Below are 20,875 nucleotides of genomic sequence, written 5' to 3'. Positions count from 1 at the left end.
CCCTCATTCTTTATACCTTTGTTCTGAGTTTCGTATGCATAGCGAAGGCCAACATCCCACTTTCTCAGGCAGAGAAACTCCTTTTTCCAGCCCTTTCCTGACTCTAGGTTATCTGTCTGCATATCTTAGGACACCAAGCTAAAGCTTTAGAATTAGTATTTATAAAGATTTGCCTCATAAGGGTAGGGATTTTTGCTTTTTTTGCTTTAATCAGGAAAAATCCCTAGGAGAACAAGGTATTGCATCTTATAGAATAACAGGATGGCAAGGAAAATTGAACCAGTCACCACTACTTATTGAATGCCTAATTTGTTCCAGGGGCTGAGCTAGGCACTAGGGCACAAAGGGAAACAAAGTCAGACACAGTTCTGCTCTTGTGAAGCTTACAGTGCTAGTGGGAAAGAGAAACATCAACTGAATATTCACAGGAACAAAATGAAAATACGAAGTGACAGGCAACAGGAATGTGGGGTGCCAGTACTGTTGAGAGTCACATGCGACCTAGTGGGGAAGTCTGGGAAGGCTTCCAGGAGCATGTGACTGCAGAGCTGTGAGCAGAAGGCCTAGCAAGGGTTAACTTGGGGAGAGGAGGAAGAGCGCTCCAGGCTGAGGGAGCAGGGTCCGGGCCCAGGGAGCAGTCCATGCCAAGACTGTGCAACAACAGGAGCCTCTGACAAAGGACTAAAGGCCCACGTGGCTAGGGCCGCACAAACGAGTGGCGCCGTTCAGTAAGGTTAGCTTGGAGGGGAGGGCAAGGCAAGAACGTTAAAATCTGCGCGCTAGGCTCAGATCTGCATTTGAAAAAAATCTCTCTGTGGTATGGAGAATGGATCGGAATGTTAAAAATTCTTGAAAGGAACTGTTAGCTGCCTGGGGCACCCATCTGGAGACACCAACTGACATAATTATTTGGAGCAGGGTCTTATCTATGTTTATGTGTTTTAATGTAACTTTTAAACTAAATGACACACACATACACACATAAGTAGTTCCAAATACCAAATAGTACTAGGGCTCTTAGGCTTATATAAAACAGTCCTCTGCCTGTCCCTCCCCATATCCCTTGCACATTTCGCTAAGGATCCTCCACTCTTATTCACCCAGTATTTACTGCCACCTGCCCCTTTTTAAAAAACATAATATGGTTAAAGTACTCTTTATTTTTTACTTCGTACTATGGAAGAAAACAATTTCTCAATCTTACCCCATGTCCCACCGCACCCCACCTTAAACTCTATTCTTATCTTGCCAAAGAGTGAACAACACCAGCATTTCCTTTTTATTCTCCCCATAAAAAAAAAATAATAATAACTCTTGACTCATTCAGTACCTAAAAAATCCATCGGTCAGTAAGGACAGAATCAGTACATTTCACCATAAATTTATATCTTTGTGAAAACAAAAGTTACCTTCACTGTTACATCTGTCATGAACATATTTGAAGCAGGAAGGATTTTTGCCCCTTTAAGAAAGAACGGTCAGATTTTAAGGTGGCATAAGAATATTCAAGGAAATCACAGTTGAATTATATGTGGTGGCTGAAAGACATAATAAAGTTATTTTCACTAGAAGGCAAAAATAATCTTTATAAGACAAATGTCTTGGAAGAGAAGTGTTAGAAAAGTCATTAATTGATGATATTCAATATCATCTGTCAATGGAGTAGTGAAACAGGCCTCTCATGCTGCTGCGGTTTGAGTTGGAAAACAAGTGGGAGATTCTTACCCAGAGTCCAAAACAGTAAGTCAGATTTGACCTTCAGAGAAATCAATCCTAAGGAAATACGCAGAGATACAAAGATTTATGCCCAGGAATATTCATGATATTATTATTTATAATAATGGAAAACAATCTCAATGCCCCAAAAGTAGGAAAACAGATAAATTATATTACCTCTATAGAATGGAATAATATAAAATCATTAAATTCATGCTTTCAAAGAACAGTTAATACTGTGAGGAAATGTTCATGTTAAATGAGAAAAACAGTTGAGGTCAACCTACATGTAAAAATATGCATGTGTGTAATACACATAGATCTATAAGCATGTTTAAATATACATAAAATATTTATATACACCTCAATTTTTCAAAGTGCATAAATAAAGACAGCTTTTTCTCCTCATGTGTTCTACCACTCATATACTTCAGAATCACCTGGGGGTGGTTTTTTAAAAATGCAGATTCTTGGGTTCCACCCCAGACCTACTGAATTAGAGTCTTTGGAATCAGAGCCCAAGGATCTCTGGCTACCTATGCACCCTGTCCACCTATGTACTACCTTGAGTTATACTGACTCACATCTCAGTTTGAGGATCACTGGACCAAGGCGGTAGCTCTCTAGATGGTGGAATTATGAGTAATCATCTTCTTTTCTTGAATCTTTAAAAAAAATTAACTACTGAGCATATGCTGCTTTTATGTTTAAAAGTTTATTAAAAGTATATTAATGAGGCATGGGTATTTGAAAACAAAGATGATTTGGGGTGTATTTGGGCAAGTCTAAATACCTTTAGAGAAACAGAAAGTGCATATTTATTTAAAGTAAGCAAGAACCTATGAATTCCTGACAATGGGAAAGTCAGTTTAAGACAAAGAAAATACTATACTCGGTGTAGATATGGAACTTATTACTTCAATAAATTGTCCAGGTAAAAATTATAAATATAATACTTTTCAGAAGTATTAAGAAACAGCATTTCTCAGTGTTCCAAGATGCTCCTTGGCAAAAGAGGATTCAGTGATCAAATACATTTGGGGAACACCACATATTCTAATCCCATCTGGAGTCACATAACCATGAACAAATTACAAGCTCTAGGAAATCCAATTTAAGATTCACTCTTAATTCTAGCTCCACAAATTCTTAGAATGTGTTCTACCATTAAGAACAAATTCTAGGCCAGAAGAGAGTCCAAGAAAGAACTCTCACCATGAACTGATACCCTACACTTAATCCAACATATCAATTCGTTCCACATCATGTTCTCTGAGGGCTTAGCCCACACATACTAATAGAGCCTGATTCTAAGGGCTTGAGCTCAAGTCAGCTCTCAAGGAACGCTCAGGAACAGCAAAATGGAGTGGTAGGCTATAAAATCAGAAACACTTGAAGGAACTGCATATTTACTGATATTTACCTATCAGTCTTCAGCACTTAAGACAGTGAGCTTGAAATTCTGTCTTATATTCATTTATGTACTCCCAACGCAGTGAATGGGGTACCACCAATCAGGCAGCTAAAAATTTTGGACAAATACAGTCATAAAATGGGCTAGGCACAGGTTCTAAACTTTAGGTCATAAATTTTGTGCATGCATGACATCAAGGCCTCATTTCATTCAATAAATATTTCTGAGTGCCTACTATGGGTGGGTATTTCCAAGAATGCAGAGGTGACTAAGATACAATCTTTACCCACAAGAGCTCCAGGCATTAGAGGTACTAGTACTAGCCATTCCCCCTTGTACAGGTTTTGGCACACCGCTGGTATCTAATAAATGCTTGTTTGAATTGAGTTCAGAAGTCAAGATACACTTTAGGTCTGGTCAACTTTGGTACTTGGCAGGCCGGGAGCCTAGAGCAGGGCTGAGTCAGACCACTCTGGAGACTGCTTCAGAATGACTGAGATATTGAGTAACTAGACCCATCTTGATTATCATTACTCTAGGGATTCCAGACCCATCCAGGAGTCAATTTTTACTAGAAAAGCCCCAGGACCCAAAGGAGTTTAATAGTATACACCATGACAGTATTTCTGAATAAGTGTACAATAAACTCATAGGTTCTTGAGATGTTAATAGATAGTATACGGTGAAATATGACTCAGAAAGGGGTTCAATAGAGTTGACAGGCCTCTGTACTTTAGGACTTTATGCCCTGAAGCAATGTGCTATGCTCCTTTTATACACTGTCTTATTTAATTTTTTCCCTGTCTTATTTTTCAGTGACAATTTCTCACTGTCTTATTCTTATTTTTCCCATTTTTAGAGATGAGCAGCTAAAGCTCAGAGAGTAAGTCATCTGCTCCAGAGCACACAGGACCATCATGAGGTAAAGAATGGGACTCTGAAATCAGGGCCTTCTGGCACCAAAGACTGGCTGGTGATCCCTGAAGCAGTGCTGTTTTGAATGTACTGATGGGAACCAGAACTCTGCCGGAGGGACACATAGCATAGAGGGTTTCCCAGACTGATTTGATGAGGGAAGCCTTTTGACTGAATCAGTACTTGAGACTACCTCTCCATTAACACATTTTGAGAAATACTGTGGGAAAATGAGTCCGAGATACCCCATGAAAGACAGAAGGGAGGTGGAAGGCAACTCATGAAGAAAAGCTATTCTAGAAAGAACATTTACTAAAATTGTGCTCAAAGAATTATTTATTGGAAAGCGTAAACGCAAGTTGGACAGGTATCATTTTTTAACCTCCAGATTCATAAGCTCCAGCTCATAGCTCATTTATGACCAATAATATTGGATAAGATGTTCCAATTCCAACATATTCCCTTAGCTAGCTTTTTAGGATTTGTTGTAGAATTTGACTTACCTCGTAGTTCAGTTCAGTATGTCACTAATTTTTATAAAGTATATTCACAGTGGGAGTATAAGTTTTAACTTGCTGTGTATCTCAACAGGCCTGCAATATGCATTTTGGGACGAGATAATTCTTCACTGTTTAGGACTGACCGAACTTTGTAGGATCTAGCATCCTGGCCCCTACTGACTAAATACCAGTAGTAACCCCCCCTAGTTTTGACAAGAGACATCCCCACAATTTCAAAACTCCATCTAAGGGAGAGTATCACCTCCAACTGAGAACCACAGGTTTAAAGCAAACTGGAAAGTTCAATAAAATAGTAATTGGAGGATAAACACCTAGCCTGACTCTGCACTCAGTATTCAAGCAAAGAATTCAAGACTTAACGTGCCAGCTTCAATCCTTCATATCCAATGTCTCATTACATTTCTCTCTATTCTGTTAATAACATGAACAGATTCAACACAAAATGCCAAAATACCATTTTTAGCCAGGAGGGCCAAGCCCTGCTACTGCTTTGCCAACAACAGCAATAAAGCCGGGCAGAAGCTAAGCCCAGGATTGCATGGCATATTGGCTACCCTCTGAGGCAGCAGCCACAAAACATGTACACCTGAACAGTCTATCATTTTGTCAAGTGTGGACTTGAAGAAGGATTCTGGCTTTATTCTTTTTAAAGTGATCTATTATCACAAAGCTTGCTCCCTTCTCAATGCTGAGTTAGTTCAGCAGTGCAGCTCCATCCTTGTTAGGACTGTTAGGACCCAAATAATTTTAGACCAAAACGACAACGACGACGACAACAACAAACTTGACTGTTCGTTCAGTAACATATTCACAGACACACCAGAATGCATTCAGGAACACTGGCTTCATTTCTTGATTGGAATGCCAATCACCATAAAATCTTCTGCTAGAGTCACTTCTTGGAGATCTAACACTGATTCAGCTTGCTTTTTAAGCTCTACGATCCCATCTGTTTCTCCTTCTCTGGCCAAGGCAACTGGTTTGTACCTCTGACTGAAGTGAGTCAGAACGAGCCTCTTTGCTTGGCACAGCTTTGCAAATGCTGCTGCCATGTGTGGCGTGCTGTGGCCGTGTTCCTTTGCTTTGTCCATCTGGGTGTCATCCAGGGTTGCTTCATGGATCAACAGGTCTGCTTCAAAGCACAGCTTCACTCCTCCATCATCCACAACCCCAGAACAGTCACCCAAAATGCAGATTTTTCTTCCAACAATAGGCTTTTTTAAGACATCTTGGGGAGAAATTGTAACTCCATTTTCCAGAACAACAGAAATTCCATTTTTCAGCTTCCCATAGGCAGGACCTGGAGGAACACCTAATGACAGAGGCAGATAACATCACGTCATGGGAATGGCATTTATGACTTGTTAAGAGAGTCTGTTTCAACAGCACAGCAAATAGCAAGTGGAAAAGGCATCCAATTCTTTTCATAATTGTTATAAATATTTTATTACTTGTGGAAAACTGGAATATTTATACATTTTTAAAAGTTCACTGTTGGCTATTGATATTAGCAATGCCCAAGTACTTAAAACATTTCCAAGCACACGTGTCAGATGAGTTTTAAGCTCTTAAGTCCCACTAAAACCTTATTACAGTCAAGATAACAGCCTTGATTCTCTGCTGTGCATGGGAATAACATTATTTGAGAGTGCTGTATTTAATAAGCTCATCTTTGGGTAAAATTAAAGAGCCCATTTAAATGACAAGGTACCAACAAACTAACATAATAAAAAAAAAACTGTTAGAGGGGATTGTCTGGATCACAACATCAAGCAGAATTTCAGGCAGTTATAAATAATCAATCTTCTTTGTAGATAGGGGCAGTTCCATGTTTACCAAACTGGGCTTAAGTCTCATATTAATCGAGAATAACACCTGATCATCACTCTGGGCAACACATACAAACAAACAGAATGTGTTCACTAATTCCAACATAGATCATGTTTAAAGTTTCCCAATACAACAGTATTTTCACAGGTTTTTAGATAATAAAAATACCTTTGGCCTAAGGCACTTTTCCTCATTACTTAGCATTTTGTTTTAGTTGGAAAAGAAAGAAGACATTGCGTAAGTAAAGACAAGACACACAAAAAAACCATCACCATCACCGTGTTTTCACAGGCTCTGTTGTAGCCATGCCAAGGAAGGTGGTATGCTGGAGGAATGATGTACCCGGACACTGCTTCGGGAGAGGCGCTGCAGAACTCTCACACATGATGGCCTAGCATGGAGGAGGTATGAAGCCTTTGATGGGCCCCAAGCCAATCTTTGGATGCTTGCTTCCGAGCGTGATGAACCCAGGTATGTAAAACTGGTTAAGGCAGTGTTCTAAACACCAAATTAACTTAATCAAGGTTGATTGACTAGGCAAAGTCAATAAAGAAGGAAAACCCAGAAAGCAGTTGGTTGGAGTTGCAAGGTTAAGAACTATGGCAAAAAGTCTCTGGCCAAAGATGTCATTGAAAACATATTTCAAAAACATGACATGAAAAAATAAAAGCCTAGACCTGAGACAACAGGTCCACTCCACCAACCAAGATAGTAAAAGCTGAAGATAAGACAGATCAAGAATGTGCATCTAGGGAGCTGAAGAGAGAATTCAAATAGATACTTGGTTTTCGCTCTGTATAGCATATTTTGGCCTCAAGGATTTCTCTTAATAAACAAACTTTGAGCAAAGGAAGTAAGTAGAGAAAATGTCAGTTTTAGGCCTGGGAGACAAGAAAAGAAGGTTTCTATGACGCTTCTAACTGCTCTGGTTAACAACTCGATTGACGAGAAAGGAAAAAAAACACTTACCAAGATCTTTCAGTTTCTGTGCATTGAGTTTACCTGGGCGTTTCTTCTCCACAACTGAAAATCCAAAGGAGGGTATTCGATGAAAGAGGCGAAATGCTTTCACAACAAACTGTTCATCATCAACCAGGAGGTACGAGTTTTCTTCTGAGTCTAACACGATAGTTCTTCCCTGTCCGTCTTTGGGAGGGTTGTCTGCTTTATTCACGTGTACAGATTCTTTCAGTTCTTCTGTAGGACACTGATCCGCTGTAGGCACCAGCTCATGGACCACATAAGGGAAGACCAACTCCGTGTGAGAAAGTTCCATGGTTTGCCAGATAAAGTCCCGAAGCCCCGCAGGGCCATAGATTTCGATCGGCTGTTTGGTGACCATGGAGCCACTCTGCAGGCTGATTGTGCAGAGGAGGCCAGGAAGGCCAAAGAAATGGTCTCCATGAAGATGCGTGATGAAGATCTTAGTAATTCTCCCTTTTGATTGAGGCAGAGAAATAAATTTGGGAATTTTTCAGAAATAAAACTCATACAAAGCTACTTGAAACATGCATAACAACTTACATAGAAAGCAATAAAATGAATTTAGAAGTTCTACTTATCACCATAAACTTATTTCTTTATATTCTTCTACATGATTCTAGAAGCAAGAAAGACAGGTATTATTTCACTAGATGGCTTTAATAAGATATAACTTTTTTTCATAAAACATCTTCAAATTACACAGTGTTACAGTTTTAAGAGTACTTTCCTACACATCCTCTTACTGGGGGAAAAAAAAAAAAAAAGGATAAAGTGTACCAAAATGATTCACATAAGTTACCAGATAGGCCACAAGTGTTAAAAACATCTGGCAGTTACACTGCCCCCTACTGCTCCCTCTGAGAACAGCAAATATGAACAGTACTTCCAGCATAAAAATGTTCCCCTGGCTCCAACGGACTGGACCAGTGCCTGAATTCAAAATTGCCTTTTAAGGACTCCACACTGGACAGAGATTAACTAACCAAGCCAGAGCCTGCCTGTCTGGGTGAGGCCGAAGAAGGAGAAAAGGGAAGGGGGATGAGGGAGGGAGAGGAAAGGAAGGAGGGAGAAAGAGGGAGGTGGAAAGGGAGTGGGGTGAAGAACCGAGGGGGAGGAAGTGGGCAATAGATGCAGAGTGCAGTTTAGAGGGTAGATCCCCCATGGTGCTATGTAAAGGCATGTGGGCCCCTCTCTTTCTCTCAATCTGAACTAATACAACAGCTTTTCCAGTGCATACTGACTTAGGTTGTAACTTGATTTAGCCATTGGTAAACTGAATTTACTCCTGGTATGTGGCAGGATGCCACATCAACATTTTTCTCAGATGCACCACAAGGCCTTTTAAAAGCAACAATCACAATTAACACATTTTTAGTATAACAGTGGCTTCCAGTCCTAGCTCATGGCCCACCCATTTCAAACATTTGATACCATAAAAGAACAGGAACAGTTTATCGATGCCATAAAAGAACAGGAATAGTTTATTGTGATGGGATTTGTCCTGTGACATCTAGGTAACAGTGTTCTCCAAGCGAGTGTTCCCAGTGTTACTACACCAAGCCAGGCCCCTGTGGCAGAGAACAGACTGGGCAGAGGCTGATCTTGAACCTTGAAAATTGCCAGGAGGCACGCTAGAAGCTTCCTCAACATGCTCCTTTTTGTTTTCTCTTTTTAGTCCTCGTTTTTGCAGTTTTTTGACTTCTGGAACCCTTTCCTTGCCCCCTTCCTGCTGTCTGGGCTGCCAACACGCCCCCAAGTGTGACCTGAGGACTCAAGAGACAAAAGAACTACAACAGTTGTTGAGTCTCATGCTGACCTCAAAACTGCCAAATCAGACTTTCTGGGCCTCTCCCTATCTACTGCAAAACACAGCCAAAACTGAACACCAAAACAATCTGTGAACTCAAAGCAAGTGAGATAAATTAAGTAAGAAAAGGTACTTCCCACAGATATCACAGTTTCAGGGAAGACAAACATTTCATTTTTCAAGAAAGTTGATTTCAGAGGGAGAAGGAATGGCAACCACAATTATCAAAGGTAAGAGGAAGCTATCAAATGAAAAAAGAAAAATGCATGAGTTCCCTTTCACTTAAGATCACGAAAGTTACCAGGGAAAATGTCATCCATATAGGAGTAGAATACTAAGCATCCTCTAAGGGATAATGCAGTGATATTTAGTGCTGTAGGAAAATGTCTGCAATACATCGTTCATACGTAATATTCAGTTGAAAAAAAGCAGGTCACACCAAGTATAGTTTGATTCCATTTATGCAAAATTATACACACACACAAATACACCTACACCATTACCATATCTACATGTATAGAAAATTCACCAAAGAGAGGGGGATTTAGGCTTTTCTTATTTATATTTTTCTGCTTTGTTTGAACTTTTACAACGAGCATGTATACTTATTATAATCATTTTAAAAATTATACTTTTATAATACTTTTTGTAATCATTTTAGAGGAAAAAAAGGCTTAAGCTCACTCTTTAAAATTATGAAAAAAGTAGATATGGCAAACCTACACTTTTTAATCAGATGCTTGCATATTAGGACCAAGGAAACTTGCAAGAAGTATATCTAGAGAAACAGAAAATACTTCCTTATGAAACCCATTACCCCAGGAGGTAGTATAAGCTAAAAGGGCTTCAATGACTCCAATAGCGATAGGTCCATATTGGGTTATTGAGAGAAGCCAAGATGTTTTGAGGGTGATGCATTCCAGGTTGAGACAGGGGCTTTTGAAGTGCTAGAGTGTCTCAGCTAATGTTCTAGGATTACCATATCACTCTCCTCTCTGAAGCCAGAAAATTTTTTCTTAAGTCAACAAAAATTTTGTAAACTAAAGGTTCCCTTAGATTTTATTTTATTATTATTATTTTTTGCCAAACTTTTATTTTAAAAAGCTCGAGCTTTGTGCATTGTTTAAAAATATATATAAAATAGCTGTAAAATATAAAACACTAGAGAAAGGTATTGTGGCAGATAGAGTTAAGGTGGTACATGGGTACCACCATGGCCCCTGCCTCCTGCTGTTCATATCCTTCTATAATTCCTTCCCCTTGAGTGTGGGTGGGACTGGGGGCTTACTCCTAACCAGTAAAATATGGCCCAAGGATGCAATACGATTATGTCATTTACAAGACTCCATCTTGCTGGCAGACTTGCTCTGGAATCTCTCTCCCTTGCTGGCAGGAATCGAGCAAGCTACCCTGAAGCAGAAACCCCCATGACGAGGAACTATAGGAGGCCTCTAGTTGCTGCAGGCAGCCTCAGTCCTACAACCTCAAGGATTTGCTGACAACCTGAGTGAGCACTGAAAACAGATCCTTCCCGTAGTGGAGACTCTGATGAGACCGCAGCCCTGGCCAAGACCTGGATTGCAGCCTAGTGAGACCCTGAAGCAGAGAATCCAGCTAAGCCAGGCCCGAACTCCCTGACCCACAGAAACTATGAGATAATAAATGCAAATAACCCACTAAATTTATAATCTGCTATGCAGCATTACATAACTGATACAGGTACTAAATAAAAAGTGAAGACTTACCCTACACCCAAACCTCTTAACACAACAGTTACTTGTTTCTATTTTAATCACCCTGCCACCTTAACCCCTACTCTCTAAACTGTTAAATATTACAGCCTCCACTCTGGCATGTGGAGGCATGTTCTCGTGAAAGGAACCCCTGTGTGATCCAAGGGAAGTAAAGCATAATACCTGCTCTGACCTCAGGGTTTCAACATAAGACAGTATATAATCAGGGTTGAACTGTGTACACCTCAAGGCCACGTGTCCCAAGTGCATTAGTTCCTTCTTCCAACAGCTCTTTTCCTAACTCCCAATCTTGGTCTGGGACATCATCACCTGTAACTTGTAATAATTCTTCACTTCTTCACAGACTAGGAATTTACTCAGTCACCACCTGCTGTTGGCTCTATAAGTATCTCTTTGAGTCTCTCATCTTCATCCTTATCCCTACTTCCTGCTTCAACATCTTCATCTTCTCTCTCTCTCTCAGGTGAATGCCACTGCCTTGGAACTGGTCTCCTGATGCCAATCTCTCTCTCCCAATATATGTGCCATTGGAAAACTGTCCTAAAACACAAATCAGACCATGTCATTGCTCGGCTTAATTTTTTTTTTTTTCGTCTTAAAATGTTTTAATGATTCTTTGTTGCCAATAGAATAACGTGCAGATACCTTAGAATACCACAGGAGTCCTCATAGTCTGCCCTTACTTACTTCCTTAAGCATTCTTATCTCTCATCTATCCAGCCAAGTACTCAAAATTCTGGATAGCTTAATATTCCCCAAACATGTCATTTCTCTCCTAGAAACTCTTGCTCACTTTGTTGTCTGTTCCTTGAAGGGCCATCCCTACTTCTCTCCGCAGAGAAACTTCTATTCGTCTCTTACATCCCAGCTCAACTGTTACCATCTCTAGGTTGCTTTCCCTGAACACACAGATACAGTTAGTGCCCCCCTCCTTAGTGCTTCAAAAGTAGTTAGAAAACACCTCCATTATTCTTACTTAGCAAATTACACCATGACTGTTTGCATGTCAGTTTTCACCACTAGACCAAGGAATCCTTGGATAATAGAACTATACTTCCTTTAGTCATCAAATGCTAGGTACTGTGATGAGTAGTAGGAATTTCAATAACTACCATTTATCAAGACCTAACAAGTGAGAGGCACTGTACTAAGTGTTGAACATCTTATTCATGCATTAACTGAACAGATATCACTGGGCATCTACTAGGTATGTAAGTGATCACTGAGTTTACTTTATTGTACAGGGAAATAAACAGTGACCACAGAAACAACTATTTAAATAACATAATTTTAGATATTGATGATGCTAAGAAGTCAATAAAAATAGCACAAAATAGTAGAATGCCTGGGGTGAGGAGAAATTACTTAACCCCAGAGGTTCAGCCTTTGAGAAGACAGCATTTGAGCTAAGATTTAACTGATGAGAAGGAGACAACCACACAGAGAAGGGATTATTGTATACAATTCTCACAACACCCCTTCTAAGTCGAGTTTTTAAGCCCATTTGAAAGGTGAGCAAAGTAAAGCTTAATTGGCTGACCTGCTCAGGTAATAAGCCGAGACACCGCTGGGACTGGAACCCTGGTCTGCCTGACTCTGGGCCAAGGCTCTGGTGAACACGGTACTCTTCAGTCTGCCTGGTGCTAAGCTCACTCTGTTCCCTATGGCTGGAATGCCCTTCTTCTCCCCAGCCCAGGGAACCCTTCCTCCTCCTTTAACAACTCACAGGTCACCTTCTCTGAGAATGACCCCAAGTGGAAAAGAACATTTCACTCCCCAGAACATCTACCACCCTTTGTATTCTCTCATGATACTTATACCTATGTCCTGGTGGAAATAAGTATGTTCCTTTGCTTGGGCAGTGTCTATTTAATATGTCTGATGCAACCCACTCCATCCTCCATGCCCTAAGCCTATAGAAATCCTTGCTCTCAACATTTACAGGAAGAATGAAAAGTAAATACATAAATAAGGAAGGAAGGAAAGAAGGAAGGGAGGGAGGGAGGGAGGGAGGGAGGAGGGAAGGAAGGAAGGGAGGGAAGAAGGAAGGGAGGAAGGAAGGAAGGGAGGAAGGAAGGAAGGGAGGAAGGAAGGAAGGGAGGAAGAAAGATAGTTTAGTGGGTGTGGCCAGATACCCCAGCGCCTTCCAAGTATTGCCAGGGCTCCAGCACTGAAATGGAGTGCAACTGTCAGGGCTGTTTCTAAGCAAAAGGCCCAAGGAGAGCCAAGAAAGTGAAGCAGAACAAGAGACAGCCTTAATGAGAGAGCTGAATGCACACTGACCTGCTTTAAGTTGGCTTTTCATAAGCTGTGTCTGGGTTCCCTCCCCACAGTCAAAGAGCCAGCACTCGCCTTCACACCGAAGGACCAGAGCAGAGGCACCCCGGGTTGGGGATGGGTATGCTGCGCCTGTCCCCAGAAATGTCACATCCATAGACATCTTCCACCCTGGAACGAGAAGAGCCCTTAGGGATTATTACACATCGCTGCTCAAAATCACCAAAAACAGGTTCTTGTGAGTTTTACTATTACCTATGTTTTGGTTATTAAGAATAGCTTGGATTCCTGTTCTCTAATAGTTTTCCACAGAAATCCGAAGAAAGATTTTAGTAACTCTTTTTTTTTTTTTTTTTAGTAACTCTTAATCAGTTAAAACCACAAATTACCAAACCTTGTATGACTGCTCACACAAACAAAAATAAATGTTGAAAAAGCCAAACCCAGTCAATTAATAACTATAATTGAATTCCAACTATATGACATTCCGGAAAAGGCAAAACTACGGGAATGGTAAAAACACAGTGGTTTGACTCTACAAGGTGGGTACTATATCATCATCCCCATTTTATTTTATTTAATTAATTTATTTATTTTTGCGGTACGCGGGCCTCTCACTGTTGTGGCCTCTCCCGCTGCGGAGCACAGGCTCCGGACGCGCAGGCCCAGCGGCCGTGGCTCACGGGCCCAGCCGCTCCACGGCATGTGGGATCTTCCCAGACCGGGGCACGAACCCATGTCCCCTGCATCGGCAGGCGGACTCTCAACCACTGCACCACCAGGGAAGCCCCATCATCCCCATTTTAGAGATGGGGAGGCTGAGGCACAGAGAGGTAGTGACTTGCCTAGGGTCCCACGGCTAGTAAGTGGCAGAGCTAGGATTGAGACGCCAGGACACTAGCTCCAGGGCAACTCTATCATGTCACCTTCTGTCTTAAGCATTCCTTATGTTGTAGCTTTATTATCCATAACAAAGGTCCAGGCGACACCTTAGTTTCAGATGTCTAGCCTCTAGAATTGTGCAAGAATAAATTTCTGTTATTAAAAAAAAAAGGACAGTGGTTTGGGGGAAGGGAGGGAGGGATGAATTAGGTGGAGCACACGGGATTTTTAGGACATGGTATTTAGCACATGGGATTTTTTAGCAAAACTATTCTGTATGATACAGTAAAGACAGACACACGTCATTGTACATTGGTCAAAACCCATAGAATATACAACACAAAGAGTGAATGAACCCTAATGTAAACTTTAGTTAATAATAATGTATCAGGGAACCGGATCCCACATGCATGCCACAACTAAGAGTTCATATGCCACAACTAAGGAGCCCATGAGCTGCAACTAAGGAGCCTGCCTGCCGCAACTTAGACCCAGTGCAACCAAATAAATAAATAAAGTAAATATTTTAAAAAATAATGTATCAATATTGGCTCATCACTACCACACTAATGTAAGATGTTAATATTAGTGGAAATTGGGGGAAGGAGTGGGTATATAAGAACTCTGTACTTTCTGCTTATTAATTTTTTAAAAAAGTCTTTCTAATAAATAAACAACTCTAGTGAGATTCTGGGCAAGAGCTGGAATTTAATTATGCTCACTAAGTGATATCTCTGGTGCCTGTGGTGAGCAGCCCTTTCTCTGAAACATCATAAGCCACAGCAATGCTCTACAACACTCTACAGTAATGCTAATATCACACAGTAATGCTGAGTGAATGACTCACTCCCATAATAATAGAGTCCATGAGGGGTTAGCACCTGGGCTTCTGATCTTATAAGTGATCAGCAATAACCTGTTGAGTGTAGATTTCTGCCAACTCCTGAGATCTCTTTTTCCTTTTACTACTTTTGGGCACATCTCTCTCTCATATAATTCTGTGATAGGAGATATGCATCAAATAAAATAAGCACAAACTCAAACTTATATATCAATATAACCAATTATAGAGCATCCACATTGATGGCAGGGAAGAAAACAAACATATTAAGTTTAAGAAAAACTACTAAAACAAGAAAATTTGGCAGCAAGCTGGATAAATATATCATCTATAGGGGAAAAAAATCTATCAAAAACTTTTCTCAGTCCTAGCAATAACCAGGTAAAAATAAAAATGAGGAATAAACCCCTCACTCACAAGAGAAAACTAAGTCTTATAAAATAACTAGAAAGTTAATAGGAAAGGAATAGACCCTAGAAGACCCCAAAAGAGATACACATTAGCTTCCCTGATAGGAAGATTTACTATCACAGAAATGTCTATCTTTTCATAATTAACGTATATATATTTAATGTAAATTCTATCAGATTTCCAGTGGGATTTATCTTGGAACAAAAGCAACCCAAAGATCACATGGAAGAAAAAATACATGTCTGAGAATGGGCAAGAAAAGTACACAAAGCATTGAGTAGTGACTTAACTTTTCTAGATATTAACACTTACTACATTAATCAGGCATAAAGCAAACAGAATAATATTGGCACAAAAACAGAGGTGACAGAGAAGAGACAGTCCAGAAATAAACCCAGGTACGTACAGAAATCAATATACAACAAAAGTATAAAAAGGGTGGCTTTTTTAATGAACAACACTGACATAATTGGCTACTTCTGCAGAAGAAAGTAAAGCAAGATTCTTATTTTGCATTGTATATAAAAATACATTCCATATGGTTTAGAAATATAAATGTGAAAGGTCCAAAAAAATATGTTCAAAAAATTAGGAAAATATGTATATAACTTTGGGGATGAGAAAACCCTTACTGACAAGACATGAAACCCAGAAATTTTTTAAAACGACATTTTTACTACATAAAAACTTTCATATATCAAGATTCTTAAAGTCAAAGGACCAAAAAAACACCTGGAGAAAACTGTATGATAAAGGGTTAATGCCCCTAAGAAATGGTCCAAGTAAATGCATTAACAGGAACAAAAAAACTGATAAAATAGAAAAATAAGCAATGAATATACACAGGAAGTTCACAGCAGAAATCCAAACGGCCAATAAGCATGAAAAGTGCTCAGTCACCCAGTAGTTAGAAGAAATGCAAATTAAAGGAAAAGAGACATTATTTTCCACACATCAGGTGGCAAATATTAATGCTATCCAGTGCTAACCAAGACAAGGGAAAATGGGTACCTGCATTTTACTAGTGGTGTTAGTATGAATTGCTATTATGTTCTGGGAGAGTAATCTGGCAATATATATTACCAATAATAATGATGCTGCTAATAGCAATATACTTTAACCCAGCAATCCCATTTTTGGAAATCGACCTTACAGAAATAAAGGATCTGTGTACAATGATGTTTATTGTGCTACTTTTAAGGTGGCTAAAATTTGGAAACCATCGGAATATATATATACATATATATATATGTATATATATATATATCTCAATAGGGAAACAACTGAATATTTTATTGTATATTCATATCATGAACTATTTATTCTACAGTTCAGTCAGGTCTGTAACTCTTGTCCTGAAGGGATGACAGTGAGAAAAGTTACAGATGGCTATGGCATAATCTCATTTTTATAACAATGCCCAAACCCCTACATTATACAAGACAGTCTGGTGAGGAAGAATATACACCATATTGCTAATATTGGTTATCTCACGGGTGATTAAAATGATGGTGGTGATAGTGGAGATTATTAACTTTTCTTTTAAATCTTTGAATTGTTTTTGGTTGCAATAAGCAGCATTTCATTTATTTATTTGATTTGAATTTATTTTATATTTAATTTACTTAATATTGATGATTTTTAAGAAATGTGTCATAATGCTGAACATGCTCTTCTAACTACGTATCACCTGATCTCCCTTTCCATTTGGGGATACAGTCACCTCACACAGCGGGTGGGTGGTACATCTCTCCACCCCCCACACAAGCCTTGAGGTTATCGCTAGTGTCCTTTCCATGTGTCACTCCACATTTTCACTTCCAAGATCAAGACTTCCTCTGATAATATTTGCAGAGGCTTTCTTATTGGATTGCAGTTTGCAAGAGGCAGAAGAATATGCAGAATGTAGAAAGTTGAAAATTTAAAGTAATAAATGCAGAAAGTATAATAGAATATAATCACTTGGCATGTGTAACAAATAATAGATCTAAGCCAGTGGTACAGAATCCTGGAGAGTATGAGAGTATTAGAATCACCTAGAGAGCTTTTAAAACGTATCAATGATTGGGCTCCATCCCAGAACAATTAAACAGGAAATTCTGCAAAAGACGTGTGTTTTAGAATTAAAAAAAAAAAAATTCTTCCCCTGTGATTCTAACATGCAGTCAGTTTTGAGAACCACTTAGTGAAAGGCTAATGGAGAACTATAATGGATGGATCGGGCTGACGTGAGCTCACTAGTCAACTAGTCAATCTTTTTTAAAAAAAACTTTTGTTATGAAAAATTTCAAACACAGATTAATATAGTGCACTGTCACATACCCATCACCGAGCTTCAACAATCATCAACTCACGGTCAATCCTGTTTCATCTTTATCCCTCACCCATCGTCTAAGAATACTTGACAAGTGGTATTATTGGGTACTTCCATCAGGGAGCACATACTGTCTGGCTGTCTCTCTTTTTCTGACATTAACAGCCACTAATGATCATTTCCAGGACCAATTATTTCATTAGGGGTTGCCAAGCTGATATTCTCTCATTCCTTCCATAGTTATTAGCTGTCATCCTTCAGTAATTCCCTGATCAATTAGTTAGTCACCCTGCAATACAATTTGTACGGAAAAGGTCCAGTGATCAATCTTGACACCACAAAGAGAGACAAGACCTAATCCAACTCCTGATGCGATGTAATATGAAGTACACAGTAATTTAGGAGGTTTTCTTGCCAAAAAGTATAACCTGCATCTGGAAAAGGCTGTTATCTAAATACCAGTTTATTAAAGGACACCACAGGGACGGAAAAAGCAAAATTCAGTATGTAAGAAACATTACAGGACAAATGACTTGGCTTCTTCAACAAATGAAATACAAGGAAAAACAATAATAAAGAGGGAGGAGATGAAGAGATATGAGCCGTCAACCAAGTGTAGCATGTGTAGCTTGTTTGACTCCTGATTTGGACAATGGGAGGAAAAAAAAGAGACAACAGGGGATATGTAAACTTTCACTGGATGGATGGTAACATGAAATTCTTATGAGATTGATGATGGTTTTATATTTAAGGAGTTACTGTCTTCTAGAAACATAAACAAGTATTTAATGGATGAAACGGTACATTTAGATTTACTTTAAAATAATCCAGTGGGGGTGAAGGTACCAGATGAAACTGACTGTGAGTTGGTACATTCAGTACATGATTCTATTTTTGTATATACTTGAAAGTTTCCATAATAAAAAGTTGAAAAACAAGCCAAACAACTCTTCCACTAGGTCGGAAGTAATCAGAAGTTAATTTATTTAATCAGTGGTGCATGTTTTGTGACATGCACCATTCTAAGCACTAGGAAATAAGTGACCAAACCAGATTTTGATCCCTGTCTTTTTGGACAAAAAAAAAAAAAACAAACAAAAAAACCCAGCCGCTTGCTTTTTCATGACTATGAACCACTTTGGAGGAAGTGCACATTCTGGGCGAGAACACAGCACACGATCGATCGCAGAACTGTCACTTGACACTCTGGGCCAGTGGTTCTCAGTCCCGGCTCCATATCACGAACACCTGGTGATTCTGGGGCCTCAGCACTTGGAAGGCTTCCCAGAAGATTCTAAAGTCTGCCGGGTTCAGAACGAGTTTCTAGGCAGGCAGTGCCAACTCTGCCATCACCCAGTGGTGCAGGTAGGGCAGATACTGCCAGCCTCCATTTTAGAGATGAAAAAAGCGTGACCTGCGAGATACAGTGAGCGGCCAAGGCCGAGCCAGGGCCAGAGGCCAGGTCTCCAACCGTTGGCCAGCCAAGCCTCTCCTCCAATTCAGCATCAGTGTAGCAAAAGGAGGGGTGGGCGTCGGCAGGAGCGCCGGGCAACTGAGGCCCCCGTCTGGGGGTGGGGGTGGACAAGGCGCGTACTCGTCCCCGGCGCTCCCGGGCCTGGGTCCTCTGCTCCGGTCCCGGCCCGCGAGTCCGCAGGAAGCGCGCCCTCAGCCCGCTCGGCGGGCGCGTGGGGGGCCTCAGCGGCGCAGACCCTGGCCCGCCCCCCCTCCGGCGCGCCCTGCCCCACTCACCCACTCCCCGAGACCCGCGGCAAGAGCCGAGGGAGGCGCAGGCCCGCAGCAAGGCCCAGCCGTCCACGGGGACACGACGCGCGCGGGCGGAAGTGCGCCGCCGGCCGTGCCCACGTGAGGCTGCTCTAGGAAGCGCCGGAGGTCCGCGCTCGGTGGTTCCCGCCGGAGTTCAACCGCGCCTGGAGGCTGGGCAGCGGCCCCGGGCATCCGCTCTGTGCTGCAGTGGGACTCCCTCTCCTTCACTCGCCCGCACCAGCGCACTGGGTTCGATGGTGGCGGTAACCCGTGAGGACCAGAGCCCCCAAGGTGAAAAAGTATACGGTTCAGCCTTTTGTTTTCCGTGTAATGTTTTCAAACAAGAGTGTTCTCCCAGATGCTTTGCTCTGGCATATCTTTGTGTAAAGTCTGTTCTTTCGTGGGGATGAATCGTTCTATCTTAATCACTAAATCTGAAAGTGTAAGCTTGCGCTGCCTTAGAATCAGAGTTCATAGCAGCGTTACTATAGATCCTGAGTCTCCGCTCCATTTCACTTTGCTATTCCAGGGATACAGCGGAATGTTTGCTGAAAATCTGAGGCTGCCTATGCTGTGCACGCACGACCGTCGCAGGTGTGTTCACTTAGTGAACGCACAGCATTGCCTGCTGGACGCGCGAGTGAAGAGCCGGGGCCTAAACTGCATGTAGTAACTACAAACCACGGGGAAAACAGTCACTGATTTAAATCCCAATTTTCAAAATTTCAGGCTTGGGACTTCCCTGGTGGCGCAGTGGTTAAGATTTCCCCTGCCAATGCAGGGGACACGGGTTCGAGACCTGGCCCGGGAGGATCCCACATGCTGAAGAGCAACTAAGCCCATGTGCCACAACTACTGAACCTGCACTCTAGAGCCTACGAGCCACAACTACTGAGCCCACATGCCACAACTACAGAAGCCCGTGCACCTAGAGCCTGTGCTCTGAAACAAGAGAAGCCACCGCAAGGAGAAGCCTGCACACCGCAACGAAGACCCAACGCAGGCAAAAAAAATAATAATAATTTAAAAATTTCATGCTCCTATGCAGTGCTAGATGCACTGGTATTTGCTCACATGCTCAAAGTGGTCAAAGTATCCAACAGCTTCATAACAGGAATAGAAGTGCTGTGGATGTGAGGTTTTTAAAACTACCTGGATAGAGGGATCAAAATCCCATCCTCCCCCCACCCCAGCCCCCCGACCCCGACTGCTTTGCTCAATAAACCATTAGATCATTTACTTTTGGGCCTCTTCAAAGCTTTTATTTATTCAAGTATTAATTGAGCTCCGACTTTGTAGATAGTACTATTTTTGGTGCTGAGAGAGTTTTTTTTTTTTTTTTTTTTCGGTACGCGGGCCTCTCACTGTTGTGGCCTCTCCCATTGCGGAGCACGGGCTCTGGATGCGCAGGCTCAGCGGCCATGGCTCACGGGCCCAGCCGCTCC

At 41.1% G+C, this 20,875-nt stretch overlaps 1 protein-coding gene across 1 annotated transcript; it reads right to left on the bottom strand.

Moving 5' to 3' along the window:
- Positions 1 to 1,056: 1,056 nt before the first annotated feature.
- On the bottom strand, positions 1,057 to 19,512 carry ELAC1 (elaC ribonuclease Z 1). The gene is made up of 4 exons (XM_060029075.1): positions 19,416 to 19,512; positions 13,225 to 13,389; positions 7,366 to 7,833; positions 1,057 to 5,878 (listed from the first exon to the last, which is right to left on the bottom strand). The coding sequence occupies exons 2-4, from the start codon at positions 13,379 to 13,381 to the stop codon at positions 5,412 to 5,414; spliced, it is 1,092 nt and encodes a 363-aa protein (XP_059885058.1). The 5' UTR covers positions 13,382 to 13,389; positions 19,416 to 19,512; the 3' UTR covers positions 1,057 to 5,411.
- Between the last annotated feature and the right edge of the window lie 1,363 nt (positions 19,513 to 20,875).

The sequence above is a fragment of the Delphinus delphis genome, chromosome 13 (genome assembly GCF_949987515.2).
Source record: "Delphinus delphis chromosome 13, mDelDel1.2, whole genome shotgun sequence".
Lineage (NCBI taxonomy): Eukaryota > Metazoa > Chordata > Mammalia > Artiodactyla > Delphinidae > Delphinus > Delphinus delphis.
The sequence above is the reverse complement of the archived record's forward strand: the minus strand, read 5'-3'. Positions and strand labels throughout refer to the sequence as shown.